Here is a 16,452-nt window from a genome sequence, read left to right as displayed (position 1 = left end):
TGGTAGACCAGCAACGTTCGTGTGCTGTGAAGTAAAATTGCTGTTTTGTGGAGGAGTCTTGTGTCTTTGAAGAGTGTGTAGATTAATTTCACAGCTTTATGCCAACCACACTTAAAAAAAATCCAAACTATCCCTTTAAGTTAATATAGCAATACTGCCGTTAAAAGAAATACCTCAATACTAGTAAAAGTTCCTGAATAAACATGTCAGGACAAAGTAAGCAAGTACTAATAGTATAATGTACTAAACACATCAAAAATAAAGTACTCAGAATTCAGAAAAATGTATAAATAATATATGTATATTAATATATGACGATTACTGATGCTTCAATGTGTAAGTACAGTACAGTAGTATTTTACTGTTGTAAAAGTAAATGTGTCGTGATTGCAAATATTTGATATACTATTATGTAGTATAACCTGTAACAATGCATCATATTTATTGAGCTGATCATATATGTTGCATGTCAACTCTTGGTTTGTAAAGTAAACTAGTAAATACAGCTTTCAAATAAATGTAGAATAGTAAAAAGGGTAAGTGGTAAAAATGAGTAACATTTGCCTCCTAAATACTTCCACTCCAAGAGGAGGCAGTATGAAGTAGCATGACATGGAAATACAGCTACAATTCAGTACAATCCTCTCAAATGTTTACTTGTTCTCAGAGATCAAGTAAAGAATAAAAGACCCGACCTGTAAAAGACAAAAACACACAGTGATATGAAAACTTTGATGATGCCGAGACGTTGGGGGGGTATGAATACACACAGTCTTGCACAAAAACATGCTGTATGTATTGTTTTGAAGGCAGCTGATGAACGACAAAGAGGTGTGCTCGTGTCACTGTGTGCGATGGTGGTCTGATGAGCTGAGCTGTCTGTCACCCACCTACTGCTGTATCAGAGAGGAGGACGCTGTCATTCAGAAAGACAGCTGCATCTCTGCACTCTCTCTCTCCCCCCCTCCCTCTCTCTCTCTCTCTCGCACAGCAGGGCGCCGCCAACCTCCTCTCCCCTCCCCTCCGGCAACAAACCCCACAAACAGAAGATGGCACGCGCACACACAGCCAAGCTCTCTCAACGGAGGTGCGATAAAGACCTCGCAGGGTAGAAAATGACAGATGAGAACGCATTTTGAAGTTTGAACTTCTTCTTTTCTAGTCTCTCCGCGACAAGAAGAGTTTGCGTCTTGTCCTGTTTTTCCTCCCCTCCTGGGTTTGGCGAAAGAGGTTCATCAAAGACGGCCCTCAAGTCTTGTACAGCACTCTGATTATGAGGATAACAGTGTGTGTGTGTATGTCATCAACTGCCTCAAAGCTTTGTTTTTGTTCCTAAGTGAACACCACGATTCCCCCCAAACAACCAGAAACAGCCTGAAAAGCCACATACAGAGCACACATACTAACGGCCCTGAGAGTGCCTCTTCATAGACTCCAATTATAAGCCAAGAAGTAGGCAATTAAAATTCCCATCACAGGGTGAAAAAGCATCTTAAGTGGCTGGGCTATAGTCCTGAAAAGTAGCTTGATGACTCTATTCATTTGCTGCCTGCTGAAGCTTCACCTTCCCATCACTTCTAATTAAGGAGGCAAAGAGGATCCAAACGCCTCTATGCAGAGGGCTGGAGGCGGGGGGGGGGGGGGGGGGGGGGGGGGGGGGGGGGGGGAGGTGGAGCAGCGTGGGAGAAAAAAAAAAGAGGGTATTGGAAACGAAATGACAAAGAAGAAGAGTCATGTACGGTTGATAGTTGAGGAGCGCTCATTAAATGGAAGGAATGAAAAGAAGAAAAAAAATGATACCTGACAGGTTTTTCTTTTCTGTCACGATGCAGGGAAGATGTGATCCCAAATTAATTTACACTCAAACTTATAAATATTCAAACAGTCAAACTGAAACGTGTACTCAGAAGTCAATCAGAGTTCTTAGAAAATCAACAGAGTCAGAGACAACATGGTTCTGTTTGGCCTCCCTTCATATCATTCAAACATCCAAGAGTCTCTTTTCCTCAAAGCCTCACAGAAAACAGAGTAACAGGCGGTGGTGCAAAGTCAGAATATTTATCCAAATACCGTACAGTAGTAAAAAATATCAGATCAGATGCCTTTGACTTAAACCTCTCCAATATTTCACCAAAAAAGCTAAATATTTTAGAATATTGTAAAAAAGGAATAGAGATTTGTGTCTCAAAACACTCATTTCTCCTTTCCTACCCCATTATGACAACAATATAATAATGTGCCAATTTTCTTCAATTTGACTTTCTATTTTAAGTACATTTAGCTGATAATACTGTCCTTTTACTAGAAAAAACGTGTGTGTTTCCGAACACCAGAATCCCTTTAGAATCCCTCTCATTTTACTGCAGCGGGGTCTGACAGTCTGCCCCGCACAGTTCTGGTTCTCCTGTGCCTCCCTTCCCTCCGGCGGGCCCACAAATACAACCTTGGTTCGCCAGATGCATTTAGTTATGTAGGTCATATAGAGGCATTGGTATTATTTGAGACTGTTTCATTACCAGTTAAAAGTTCCTCACAGTAACTTTCAGTTGGATTTGAATGCAGGACTTTTACAGTACTTTCACTTCAGTAAGTGATCCGAGAATTTCTTCCGCCATTGATTCTACCACGTTCCCTCCGATGTCTGCTTCCCTCGACTAAACAGCTTCATTCTCCCGTATTCCTACACCGTACAACCTCTGCAGCTCACCTCACTCTTCCTTGCTTCTTTCGTCTTCGACTCTTTATGCTCCTCTTCTATTTCCTTCCTTTTATCTTAAAACCTTCCTGTTCTCTCATCTCCTGACTTAAATCCACACACTAAAAAAACTTTGTAAATATACATTACATTTGTTTAAAGCACCAGATAGTTCAGACAAAAAAAAATAAAATGCTACCGTCTGCACAATATATTTTGAAGAAATGCATGTATTCTCGCTTTTGCTCTCCACCGCGCGCCACCTTTCCCCTTCACCCAGAAGACATTCACAATGCTACACCGCTCACCTCTCCCCATCTCTCCGCTCCTATGCTCATCCATCTCTCCTCTCCTCCCTTTATGCATCCACCTCTCAGGCCCATGTAACTCCGCGGGGACCAGCCATCTAAAGCCAGGCCAGTAATCCTCTCAGGATATTGAAATGCCAATCCCTCCTCCTCCCTGACCCGCACCTCCACCCCCATCTCTACAGCCTCCCTGCATCCCTCTCTTCTTCCCTGCCTCAGCTAAAGCGCTTTGGATGTACCACTGGGGGCCAAGACATTCAACCCGAGTGTGTCCTGATCTCACACACACACACACACACACACACACACACACACACACACACACACACACACACACACACACACACACACACACACACACACACACACACACACACACACACACACACACACACACACGGAACGATGCAGAGGCAATATGCCATTATCGCATCCTTTCGTGCCCATACACAAATCAAGCATAAAGCAATGCACAGAGCGTATTGCATGCAAGCGAGGTAAAGCACGCACATTGAAATGCCCTCATGCACCTATGGCCTGGTGCACGAAAGAGCAGACACATGCATCCCTAATCCACAGCTGGATAAGGGGCCCCATGAGCCCGGGAGCAAAAACCGACCCCCCCCCCCCCATTTACCCAGCCCAAGCCCCGTCTTCTCACGCGACTCCAGTCATGTTTCTATCTCTCCTCCCCTCCTATTCCCATCCCTTTTATCCATCCGCCCATCCTTGACATGCAACACCCTCCCCCCCCTTTCCCTTGGTGGCCTGGAGAGTCCTGATAAAACCCCATCTGTCTGGGAGCAATCCACTACCCCCCTGTGCATGTGCGAGCATTTGGAAAAGAGAATAATTCAATTTGTATTTGGTTTAAAATGGAGGGCTTTTAATGTCCCTCGATTAAAAATGCTTTTCATCCACTAAGAAAGAAACATCTCATAGCATATGCATAGATGTAAATTGACCCCCTGTGTGTGCGGTTTTTTTGGGCCACAATATAGCACCCGTTAGCACCTTGGCTCCCCGACACAGGCTGTGCCCTTAAATCCTCGGGCTTTTCTTGGCCCTCGGCTGCCAGCTAAACCGTACCGCCCGCTGCTAACAAGCTTTAGAAAGCAAATACGGTACGGTAAGAGAAGATGGGGAGAGAGTTGAAGAGAGGATAGGGAGAGGTGAGGAGGAGGAAGAGGGTACCTGTGATTATGTCAAGACAGGCGGCGAGATAAAAAAAGAAAAGAAAAGGGGATGATGGTGGAGAGAGTGGTTTTGGATGGAGTGGCGGCATCAGGAGCGAGGGAGAGAAATGACCATCTAAGAATAGTGAATTTAACAGGAAAGGATAAGGAGGGGGAAATGAGGAAGGAAATAGAAGGTATAAATAAAAAAAGGAGAACGGAACACAGAGAACGAGGAGGTATGAGGGGGAAAAAAAAAGGTAATAAAGAGATGATGAGGTGGCAAGAGAGAGAGGGAAAGTGAGAGAGCGTGTGTTAGCTTTGTTCCACATCCCTGCTGCAGTATTCATAAAGGTCAGTGAGTTTTGATGGTGTAAAGACTCGGTGTGGAGGCTGCACTCACATGTACGGACACAGGGTCGAGGTTTGTCCACGGATGGTTTTATTTCTTTTCTTTTTTTGTCAATTCTGCACCTGAACTGGCTGCACAGGACTCTCTTTGACTGGGTGAGCTACAATGTTATCTGTGGGGCTTATCCTGCAGCAACACTATGACACACAGAGTCCTTATTTAGTTTGAGGCAGTAGATAATAAAAGGGAACAAAAACATTATGGGTCTTTGTCGTCTCCTGTGGCAACAGATAACCGAACGCTGAAACGTCAAGACTTAAAAGCGGAAGTGGTGTTAATGTTTATGGGTAAGATATGGATTACTCTTTTTTTAAATATATTTTTTTATATTATAACCGACTGCAAGACCAGCATAAATATAAACAACAAGAAAGAGACAGGGAGATAAAGTGCGTTTCACGTGTGTGCACGGGCCACAGTCCTCTCTGGCGACTGAGCATTAGTTATTAGAACATGTATAGTTTTGTGTAAGTTATTAGCATTAGCAGCCATGCAATAATGCAAACATGTGATGCAGATAAGGCAACAACGTTATAGTCCTAAACCTGCGGCGTTTTGACGGATTGGTTCGACCTCACTTGTCCATTGAGGAGAGGCTCGGGTGACCTTTAGTTTGTTAGCTGCTGATCTGGACCACGCTCAGCCGCCATTGTGTGGAAACCACAGGGCGCTTTAACAAAAGCTGACACGTGACTGGTTAAGTTAGGAGAGGTAAGACAAGACGTGCGCAATGTAATTCTAAAGCAAATACCTGTCTCCCTCACATTCTCTCTCTCACACACACACACACAGAGACAGAGACACACACACACACACACACACACACACACGGGCAGCATTAAACACCCCACATCAAATGTCAGTCTAAATCCTCCCTGACACAGAAAGTCTTCTGAAACCTCGGCAAACACACTCCCCTAACCCCTTGTCCAATCCCTCTGGATGACACGGTTAGAGGGACGACTTGCAGCCTAATACCCCATAATAACCACAAATCAACGCCGTGGCAACTGCTGACAAGACAGACGGACAGAGAAGAGGGGAGATAAAAGGGAGAAAGGTTGAAAAAACTGTGGGGACAGGAAAAGTAATCACCGCAGGTTTGTCCTTTTCCCTCATACAGTGTCCCTAACCTTGGAGCTCGGAGGGTTTTCACCTAAATCCCCTCAGGGAGCTGGAGACTGCTGTGTTGGGGCTTTTTAGCCACGTTAGCGTCAGCCGGGCTATCGTACATTTCAAGTGATGTCACATAGAAGGTGTCAAGTATGACACATCTGGTAAAGGAAGCTTTGTCTCAGGATGTGGTACACTAAACAAGACTCAAACGGAAAGTGTACACTGGATTGAAATCCTACTAAAATAACATGACCATGATGTTCCTCGTTTGCTGGATGTGCAAGAAGGCAAATGTTCGCTAAAACGTTCGCTAAAAAACCTTTTTTGCGTTTTATAGTCTTTATTTTATCTCTAACCCCGGCAAATATTGCTTAATGCAGCTTCAAGTTTTAAAACACTGCAAGTGGAATGCAAGCATACTGAAAGGGTGCACAGACTGTAAAGCCCTCTGAGGCGATGCACACGTTTGCTTAAGAGGGGTGATTTTGGGCTATAAAGATAAATTGAACTGAATTGAATACGAGGTTGTTTCTGTTAAGGCTGTGGTGCTGTTGCAAATGGTCCCCCAATGCAAAACTTGTGAAATTTGGATGTTAAAGCATTTTTATTCAACACTCATGGGTTGCACAAATACAGACTCAGTACGATCAATCAAGTCTGGGACATTTGTCAAATATGTCGGGGTATTTCGCACACTGAGCACCGGCTAAAATCCTGCCTAGGGCACCACGTAGGCCTGCGATGCATGCACATAAAGCCTTCTTAGGCTCTCACTCACTCCATGTGGTCCTGATGTCCAGATGTTACTCTTATGTAACATTTACAGTTGGCCAACAAGAGATTCTGGGCCACTGGGAAGCACACTCATTTATTATAAATACGCCCTAACATCAATCTCCTTTAAAGCTGCCATCTTTGTAGCCAGCACACAGAGGCACAATCTCAATCATGAAGCCCACTTTCAACAGATGGAAAAAAAAACGCAATTGATGTTTTTACACATGCAAAACTCTCCCTTCCTTACTGTAACAAAGTGAGAGTTCATCGTAAACAGTGTTCTAGCTCAACTGAAACGAACCCGAGACCCACAGTGCTGTGCTGCTTCCCCCTCATCACTCACATATGACTAACTGTTCTCCATTCATTATGCAGCTCATTTCTTCCCAGCTAATTTCCAATCAGTGGCAAAAACCCACACCGCCGTTCTCACTTTCTCATTGTTTCTCCGTCACCTGCTTCCACGTGCGGCACCGTTCAGGCCCTCTGCCCCCACACATGCCTCATTATGCTATCACTCCGTTCAGACTAATACTTATTTCAGCAAATAAGCAGTAAACAAGCTTTTAAACAAAAAAAATGCACATTACGTCAGGTGAGTGTATTTGTGTATTAGAGAGCGTTTGTCAGCGTTCAAGCCCCAAAATGTGTTCCGTGTGTGTGTGTGTGTTTGGTCTTTTCACACTTGAGCGCCTCCAAATAGTGCCGTTGCAGAGCTGGTTGACAGGGCTAGTTGGCAAAGTGCTTTTCAAGCCCCTGGCTAATGGCCTGCTGAAGACTTCTGCTGATGAAAATGAGATCACCTCGACCGGGCGAGACATTTTCGCTCCGTCTGCAATGGCGCGAGTGTGGGGGAGGTCCGTGTGCGTACACACCAACGAAGAGTCAGTCTGCTGGATGCACATTTACATTTGCGAATGCCTCTCTGTATGTGTGAACAGGGCCCGCGCGTTGACGCATGCATGGTGAAAATCTACATGGGTTACAAGCGCATTCAAAAGGTCACCGTGTGTCAGAGTGTGCATGAATCTATTTATGAACAGAGGCGTACACGGCACCTGCAAGTCTGCACATGTATCTGCGCGTGTGAGGCAGCCAATCCTAGCTGAGTATCCGCTGACGTTACAAGAAATGAATGTGCTTTTATGAAACAAAACCTATTTTTAGCCTCAAATAATGTGTGAGGCTATTTTTTATTGTGTGAGGCTATTTTTTTTAATTTTAGGCTGCCTTGTAACGGACGTAAAAACCAAACGCACTTGGGAAGCTAATATTGTTTTCCCAAAGCCAGCTTTTAAACATTAGCACAATCTACTGCAAAACAGCACAATAATTGCATTGAACACAAGAAAATTCAGATCCTTTGTGGACCTAAAAAATGGCCTATTACAAGATATTCAAATTGAGAAACACATGCAGCACAAGCGGAGCCGTCTGAGCGTGCTGGTATGTGCCATTTGAGTACATTTGCTACATTTTGGAAATGCAGTGTGACCTCATTCTCGCTCAGCTGTTGTTTGCCCCCTGACTGTGCAGACTTGTGTTGTACTCTAAAATAACAAACATATGGTTCTCACCTTGCGCATGCTGTCATCTGCGGGTGTTATTAAAAGGTCTAACTGGCTGGTGGACTCACCTGGGAGGCTTGTGGACACGTTGACCTGGGTGTAGAACCTCTTGCTGGGCAGCAGCTCCGATACGCCGTTCAAGGCCTCGACGGTGAACGTGTAGTTGGTGTTGGGGAGGAGGTTGACCACGGTCACCGTCCTTTCCGTCAGCCCGACCTGCTGGGGCACGAAGCCGACGCTCGCGCCGCACGACTCGCACTGTCGGCCGACGCACCTCCGGCAGCCCACGCTGTAGGTCAGATCCACCCTGCCTCCTGCGTCGGACGGCGCGGCCCACTCCAAGATCAGCGTGGACTGCTTCAGGGTGTAGACCAGGTCTCTGGGCGGCGAGGGGGGCCCTGGAGAGACGAGAGGAAGAGAGTTGCATTTTGGTTCATTGTTGCATCCCTCTTTTTTTGGAGGACAAACAAACACAGAAACAGTTGTTGGAAACATCAATACTTAATCAAACGCATCCCCGCGTCTGCAATTGTTACGCAGCAATTGAAATTGACAAAAGGGTTTTACTTCGTCTAATCATATCACGACCACACGCCATGCCTATTATACACACTGGAGCGATCACAGCGGCAGCCTTCTTTCCTCCCAAATGCTACACTCACTTCCTATCATCTACTTATTATAACCTCTGTAACTGTTAATGTAAAGCTGGGCACTTCTGGAAAAGGGGCTCGTATAAAACTGAACAGGATAATTAAAAGCAATACCATATTTAACTGCAACATATGCAGCATTTCCACAGCGTGGTACGACACTTTACTCAAATTAACTGGCTCTTTTTTTGGTTTTTCTTTGGCAAAAAGTTGTGGATAATACCTGGTACTCTTTTTTTTTGGTACCACCTCGGTCAAGGTTCCAAGAGAGCTGAGTCGATAAAAAACTACTGATTGGTCAGAGAGAATCATTACTGGTGCGACATGGGAAATCCTGCCAAAAAGCTGCTGTTTTTTGTTTTTTTAAAGCCAAGCCACTATCAATAGCAACCGCAAGTGTGTTTATTCACTCGAAACAGATTTTTAAAAAAAGAAAGTCTGGTTGAGCCATTCAATAGTCTACTCAAACATCATGTTAAAGCGCGACGTCTCTTCTCATGACTGATGCACTAAGTGCATTGGGTATTACGGCGTGATTGCATCGGCTCAGTTTGCACATCATGCTACGATAATCCTGTTCCATCCAGGATTTGGTGATGAGAAACAATTGGTTTGATGAAAACCACTTGACCCGAATGGGAGTAGGCGATTGGAAACGCGGCGTTGTTGCTGGGATACGACAGTGTATTGCTGCACTGTGTTTGGTTTGGCGGTGGGAGTGAAAACAATTTATTGGATTGGGCTTGAGGAGGGATTATTGATGATGCGGGGAAAAACACTTGGGAATAAGACGAGGACTAAATGCAGAAGCTGTGTGTTTGGATGGCTTTAGAGTACCTTTTGTCTGAACATGTGCGTGCGCGAGCATGGAGAACACATTTCTCCATTATGTACCAATGTCAACAGTGCTGCGTGGAACAAATCCTCCACTTACCATCAGCAAACAAAAGGTGAGTGACCATGGAGAAGGCTTTTAGCTCTCCCACAACATCAATCTCATTTCATATGAGGATTGTGAAATGCCAGACGCATTAACGAGAGTCTGAGCTGCTCACTGTAGAGGCTGTTGTATGTCACAATGTGTGGTGGGGTTGCTGGAAAACGAGACTATTCTCTGAACACAACACTGCCTGATGCACAGGGCTTTGTGTGTAATTTAAAACCTCGAGTGTTTTAAAACAATCCACCACATGTGTCAAAGGAGAGCTCAAATGTAAATATACAGTCCTGTATTTAAAAAGGACTGTAAAATGTCTAGAGGACTGTATTTCATCACTTAGTCAGCGTCCTGACTGACCTCTGCCTTCTCTTGCAGGTCCTTGCACATGCCGGCTGAATGAAGCTGAGGTCCATTAAAGGCCATGAATTTAATACGTGTCCCTCTGTGTGTGTGTGTGTGTGTGTGTGTGTGTGTGTGTGTGTGTGTGTGTGTGTGTGTGTGTGTGTGTGTGTGTGTGTGTGTGTGTGTGTGTGTGCGCGTGCGCGTGCCGTGTAATGCATAAGTGAAGGTGTACGTGCTGTCGAATGCGCCGCAGATGCGTCCCAGACTCACAGAGTTACATAAACCCAGAGAGCATTCGGCGTGTTGAACACGCCTACTCGTAGATCAAACGTAGACACAGCTGGGCCTTTCGCGCCTTCTCGGCCCTGAGCCTCCTCTTCCTCTTGAAGTTTCCCATTTTTCTCTCCGATCCCTCTTCAAAAATCAGAGCTATTAAAACCTGACCTCCCAAACCTGCTCCTCTCTTTCCCCATCTTCTGCCCTCTTCCACTCTCCATCTGTCTCCGTCTTCAGAGTCCCCCTGTCCATCCACATGGACTCTTTGACTCCCGCTCCCACTGCTCCTCCCAACATACTGAATCACAGCAAATCAAAACTTGCTCTTGATGTTGTATTTAGAATATTGCCATCAAAGCCTATGAAGAGTCGGCATTTATGCAACTCTCTGAGCCAGAAGCTAAAACAAAGTGGGAGATCTGAATGAGTCAAAAAATGAGGCCATTGTTGGACACCATTGTCCATGGGGGACAGTAGAGGTATGCGCTGTAGCAGCTGCGGTAGAGGGACAGTAAACGAGCAAAGTCATGTTTTTTCTGTGTACAAAAAGGATTGAACGCAGGTATGTTTGACTGGAGAAGTTTTGAGACGATATGAAAAACTTTGTTTGTTTTGGACAAGCAGGAATATAATTGCAATTTCTATATATATGTACTCTGTTGGCAAGCATGGTTAGCTAGCTAACTTTAGCCAAAGACAGATTTCTTCAGTAGCCTGTATCTGCTCCCCCCTCTTAGAAAAGAATTAGATCACAGACATGTGAGATTTGTACCGTATTATAATGGGGTTAAGTATCATGACCAGAGATTCACATGTACAGTGAATAACATGTTCATTCTAAATAAGTTCAAGATGTCATGAAGCAAATCCACACTAGCTCCGGATGTGTTTTACACTATAGCCATTAAGTCTGCATTTATGCATTTCTCAGAGTCAAAAGTCAAAACTGTTATGCTGCAACTTTATCCTTCCTCCTGGAAGGCATCGGCTCCCACTGTTTTAAAAAAATCCATTTGCAGACGCGCACATTGACAAACATTGTGTATTACTTGAATATACATATATTTTTTCTTATAGTTATTATGCTACAATCATTACCACTGCGGTCCTGTCAGCGGTAGTTCCACTCTGAAAACAAAGACATATTTCTGTGTCCCCAGTGACACGTTTTCTTTCACTGCTTCCAAAGTTTTACTTTGCCTCAACCACCGTCACATGAAAATATCTAATGTGCTGTAGTGGAACATTTGTAAATAGTCGTCATTAACAATGGTAATTAGTCATGTCGGGGAGTATTACAAGCCGTATGTTTTTTCACCTGTTTCAAATTCGTAAAACCATTAAGAGTTTATTATTTCAAAGAGACGGCAGAGGCTTCCAACTGCGGTAAACACCGTAGGATTTAGGTGCTTCAAGGGCATTGATGGCAAAGGGAAAAGAATGAAATTACACCGGTATTGTTCTTTAATTGCTGAGATAATAAAGTGCGCATATTAAACCTCATTCGTCGAACAATGTCTCCCTTTTTCTTTCATTCTTCGAGCTCTAGAGTCTTCCTCGCTCTTTTTTACGTCCGCACCAGGCAGTGGATTAGCCAAATCTGGGGATGATCATAATTAGCGAATCAATAGTGTAATTAATGTGGTCATTAGGCTGCGATAAATGTTATCACACCGGGATCAGAGAGCTCGGCGATCAATATTGTAATTACACCTCCTCCAACGCAATTACCATAAAAGACAGTATGACCACACACACACATACACACACACACACATACATATGTACACACACATGTGAGTGTGAATGCACACAAACACGCATGCACAGACCTTGTGACCCCACGGTTTTACTGCCCTGCTCACCGGCTATGGAGCCCATTATTCCTCCATCTAATTACAAAGCCATATCAATAGGCTGCTCTCCATGCAGGAATCAATAGGACTACACCCTGCGTGCTCTTTGTCTTATCGGCCTTGTAGTGCATCTTTATTGGAGAAGAACGGCATTCGGTATAGGGGTGAGAAAAGGTAAGAGGTGAGCGATGGGCGGATAATGCGCAGACAATGCGAGGATGAGATCATGGAGTTTGTCGCTTGAGGAGAGAGGGACCAGATTTCCGTTTGTAAGAGGGAAGAAGAATGGGGGTGATAACACACGCGGACGAAAAGCCTGAAGAGGGAGGGAAATGCAAAGAGGCAATCGGCAGGAAGAGAGTGATGAGCGGTTAAGTAAAGATGGCAGATTGAGAGAGAGAGAGAGAGGGCAGGGAAATGCATGGTCAAGGGTCAAAAAGGAAGAGTGGAGGGGGTCGGAATAAGACGGGGTGGTCCGGTGGAGGGGGGGGGGGGGGGGGTAATGAATGTACGGCAGAAAATGGGTCTGTAATGCCAGGATGAAAAGGCGGTGGAATATGGAGTGAATGTACAAGGTTGAGCAAAACGATAGAGAAAACGCGGGTAATGGGCTTTTTGGATAAATACGTAATGTGGACCTAATGTTAAGAGGGACGGCAGGAGGGGCTGAATGATGGGTGGGTGCTCAAAGGGATAAAGGCTAAGAGGCAGTGGATGGACACATAATGTGTGTATACTCTTAGATGAAAGCACAGGTCAGGAGGAGGCGGGGAGTCCACCTTAAAACATGAAATAACATGAGGATGTTTCCCATATGGAAGATCCACTCTGAAGATTTTGTCAAACAAGAACTGGATTTATCTGACACCCCAAAGATATGCAACATCTGAGACTGATTACTCAAAATGAATCCCCACTTTTTAACTCTCGCTCAAACGGCAGCAAACGTTCTGTGTTTACTGATGCAATCAAGGGGAAATGAGAGGAAAAAAACCCTTTGAGCTTGTAGCTGTAAAAAGAAAAAAACAAAAAACTCTTTGACCAACTCACAACTTTATCATCAATAGAGCAGCACAAGGCGCGTCGCCTGTCTCTCGTTTTTGATTCCGGACTTGTTCCAGGGATGATTAAAGGAAAGAGCTGGCGTGTTTTTTGGGTGGGTTTTTCGTCCTGAAAGGGATGCAATAGAGGAGAGGGTACGAGGGGAAGGAGAGGTGAAGGTTGGGCGAGATGAGACATGGAAATGGGATGAGGAGGACGAGCTGGAGAGATGGGAGGATGAAGATAGATGGCCAGACAGAGGACAGGGGAGGTGGGTGCAGGTCAGACGAAGAGGCGACGAGATGAAAAAAAGGGGGAGGGGGGATAAAAGGTTCGGGGTGAAGGACGGGTAAAAGTGGTCTTTAAGGATAAAGAGGCAGACGATGAGGGCAGATAGACGAGAGGCTGAACGGGTGGGCGTGATAATGATTGGCTCACAAACATGAAATTGCTCGCTTAATGCAAAAAATGTCTCGATGAAGGAGTGCGCGAGCGATACGGTGCGATAGAGATCCACACACAAATATAAAACACATATCATCTTCTTACTTGTGCACGGTGCTGAGGGGGTGTCCATTGGGGTTCTGAAGTGGTCCTCCTCACACACACACACCACAGATCCTTCCTCCTCTGAGACGCTGTTGGCCGGGCAGGGAAAACACTCCTGCTGCCTGGAGGACATCTTGTAGGAGCCTCGGGGACACGCTGGTAAAAGAGCACACGGAAACATAGCACATTAGATGTGTGCAAAAACAATGTGATTAATCGATGATTCCAGCTTCCCCGAAAGGAAAACGCATTGAAACCCATATTTTCAGGAGATGTCTGCACAGGGGATGAACGCATTAATCACCCATCATTGTGTAAAAGAAATTTGAGACCATGAGATATTTCCGAAGGTCCTGAGAGGCGAGCGTGAACAAATAGTTTAGCAATCCATCTTCTAAGTCTGATCTAAATAGTTTCTTTTGGCTTAAGAACAAGTAAAAAAAATCAGTAGTAACTTCTTTTCACCTGTTATTTTCTCAGGATAATGAGTGTTTGTTATTGTAATACTAATTTTCGGCCACAAGAGGCTGAAGTGCCGACAATTTTTATTCTTTTTTAGCCGTTAAGAATTTAGCTCCGACTTTATAAATGGATTTTTTTTTTTTCTCACTTGTCCCTCGGGGCTTCCGTAGTTATATCTCAACAGGACAGCTAATACAAATTCTCAACCTCTTTAAAAAGAAAAAAAATCCAAAGCATTTTTTATATAACATGCATTTTCACTTCCTGGCACAGAAGCTCCAGCACGACACCAAGCACGGCAGCATTTCAAAGCCTACGGAAAAAAAAAAATCTCTCTTTCAATTCATGAGAGAGAAAATTAAGAATGAATGGGGAGAAAAATAGGAAGCGAGTCCAGAGGGAGACGAGAAAAAAAAAAAAAAGTAGGATTAGAGGAGAAAAGAAGTGGATACTTTGGCTGAACCCATGTGACAAACACAATTCTCACATTACGTGTGCAGTGGCCTGCTACTGGACTGAACCGGCGAGGCGAGCGCAAAACAAGCCGAGGCAAATGCGCAGCCACTGCTAAATTTGATTTGGGGCCAAAATTTGATTTTCACATATCCAACTTTATTTACCAGTTTTGAAAAGCATCTCCCTCTACAGCCATCAAACTAATCTACATGCAGTATGAGAGACGATACGAACCGTGAGAATGTGGGCGGGGCGGATGAGCACTCGTGATCTTACACGTGCTGGCACACAAGAATGAACACCGAGCAACAGAAGCCCGCCAATGCATGTGTGACACGCTTACGTAAAAACACACTCACAAACAGGTTATTTTACACCCGCCCTCTACGCACTTTCATTTGCCGTTGTAGCAGGTGATAATGGGTGTGAAATCAGGCAGCCGAGGCGCTGTTCTCCTCTCTTCTGAGACTGTATTCTAAACAGCGGGGCTACATTAACAGCTCTGGTTTGCTCTCGCCCTCTTTGCCTCCCTCTCCTCGGATCTCTTTCTATTCTGCTAATATGTCTGTCTCTCTTATCCCTTTCCCACTCTTAACACTTTTATTTTTCTCTTCTGATTGCATTCTATTTTTCTCTCCTCCTGGCCTCTCTCTCATCTGCACCTCTCTCTTTTTTTTCCCCACTCTCCATCCTCTTATTAAAAACACACAACCTTCAACGAGCTTCCCTATCCGTGCAGACATCCAGGCATTTGATTGGCCGTTTTGTTACCATCTCATTATGCAGTCGGGGCTTCTTGTTAGGTGGTTTCTGTGACTTGGGCCTGATGCATCCTCTTAACAGAGACTAGGTTAGCGAGTTTACAGTGAGCGCGTTAACTTCATCAAGTTTATAAAGAATCACAGTTCATAATGAGAATCCATGTTATTCACCAAAAGATAATTTGATTGTTATAGAAGTGACAATGCCCAATGAAGTGGCGTGATATAAGAACTTAATAGATGATGACGCAGAGTTGAAGACTTCTACAACACAAAAATCCATCTGTTCCCTCTGGGAGGACACCTCAAGGAGCAAGCTCACTACTGGACACTTGGAACCAAAAGACAAAGAGAAGACAAATAATGAAAGGGCCAGTGTGCAGCATTTTAATGAATCTATTCACAGAAACGGAATATAACATTCATAACTATGTTTTCATTAGTGGATAATCACCTGAAACTAAGAATCGTGTTTTCATTAGCTTAGAATGAGCCCTTCATATCAACACAAAGGGCTGGTCCTCTTCGTGGAAGTCTGCGTTGTTGCACCGCCATGTTTCTACAGTATCCCATAAGGGACAAACCAAACACTGGCTCTAGAAAGAGCCTTTCAATCAATTTGTAGATGTCTGAGACTCTCCTGAAACTGCGGTACTGAGAGCAACAAACTGTGGTTACCGCTGGACGCCTGACTTTCGTTATGGCCGGTGAGGACGGCCTCTGAGCGAGGCAACGGTGAGGCTTCCCTTCCGGCTGGCTAATATCCGCAAGCTAGCCAACTGAGTTGCATAAATCATTGGCTAATGTTAGCAATGCGAGTCAGCTATCTTTGTTGTTAAGCAGCCTTTCGAGAAACCCATTTGAATTGTGTGGCAGAATTTGAGGCGTGAGCAGAGATTTAGAGGTCTGGAACTTCGGCTAAACAGCGAGTGGAGTTTTGTGGAGAAAATACATCTCCCACCGCTGGCGCTGTGTCACACTAGAGCCCAGTCAATTATGCGGGGAGGAGACAAACAGGACAGTGTGTGAGACGGGACGGGTGAGGTATTCGCACCGGGTGCAAAG

At 44.7% G+C, this 16,452-nt stretch overlaps 1 protein-coding gene across 1 annotated transcript in view; it reads right to left on the bottom strand.

Annotated features, from left to right (window-relative positions):
* epha10 (EPH receptor A10) overlaps positions 1-16,452 on the bottom strand; it is a gene marked incomplete at both ends in the record, with an annotated part of 131,647 nt that overhangs the window by 39,535 nt on the left and 75,660 nt on the right. The window contains 2 exons of the mRNA XM_079176719.1: positions 8,120-8,449; positions 13,709-13,864. Of these exons, the coding sequence (XP_079032845.1) occupies positions 8,120-8,449; positions 13,709-13,864 (486 nt within the window). The remainder of the gene's footprint in view (positions 1-8,119; positions 8,450-13,708; positions 13,865-16,452) is intronic.

Source organism: Pholis gunnellus (assembly GCF_910591455.1).
Source record: "Pholis gunnellus genome assembly, chromosome: 16".
Taxonomy (NCBI): domain Eukaryota; kingdom Metazoa; phylum Chordata; class Actinopteri; order Perciformes; family Pholidae; genus Pholis; species Pholis gunnellus.
This window is presented reverse-complemented; position numbering and strand designations above follow the sequence as displayed.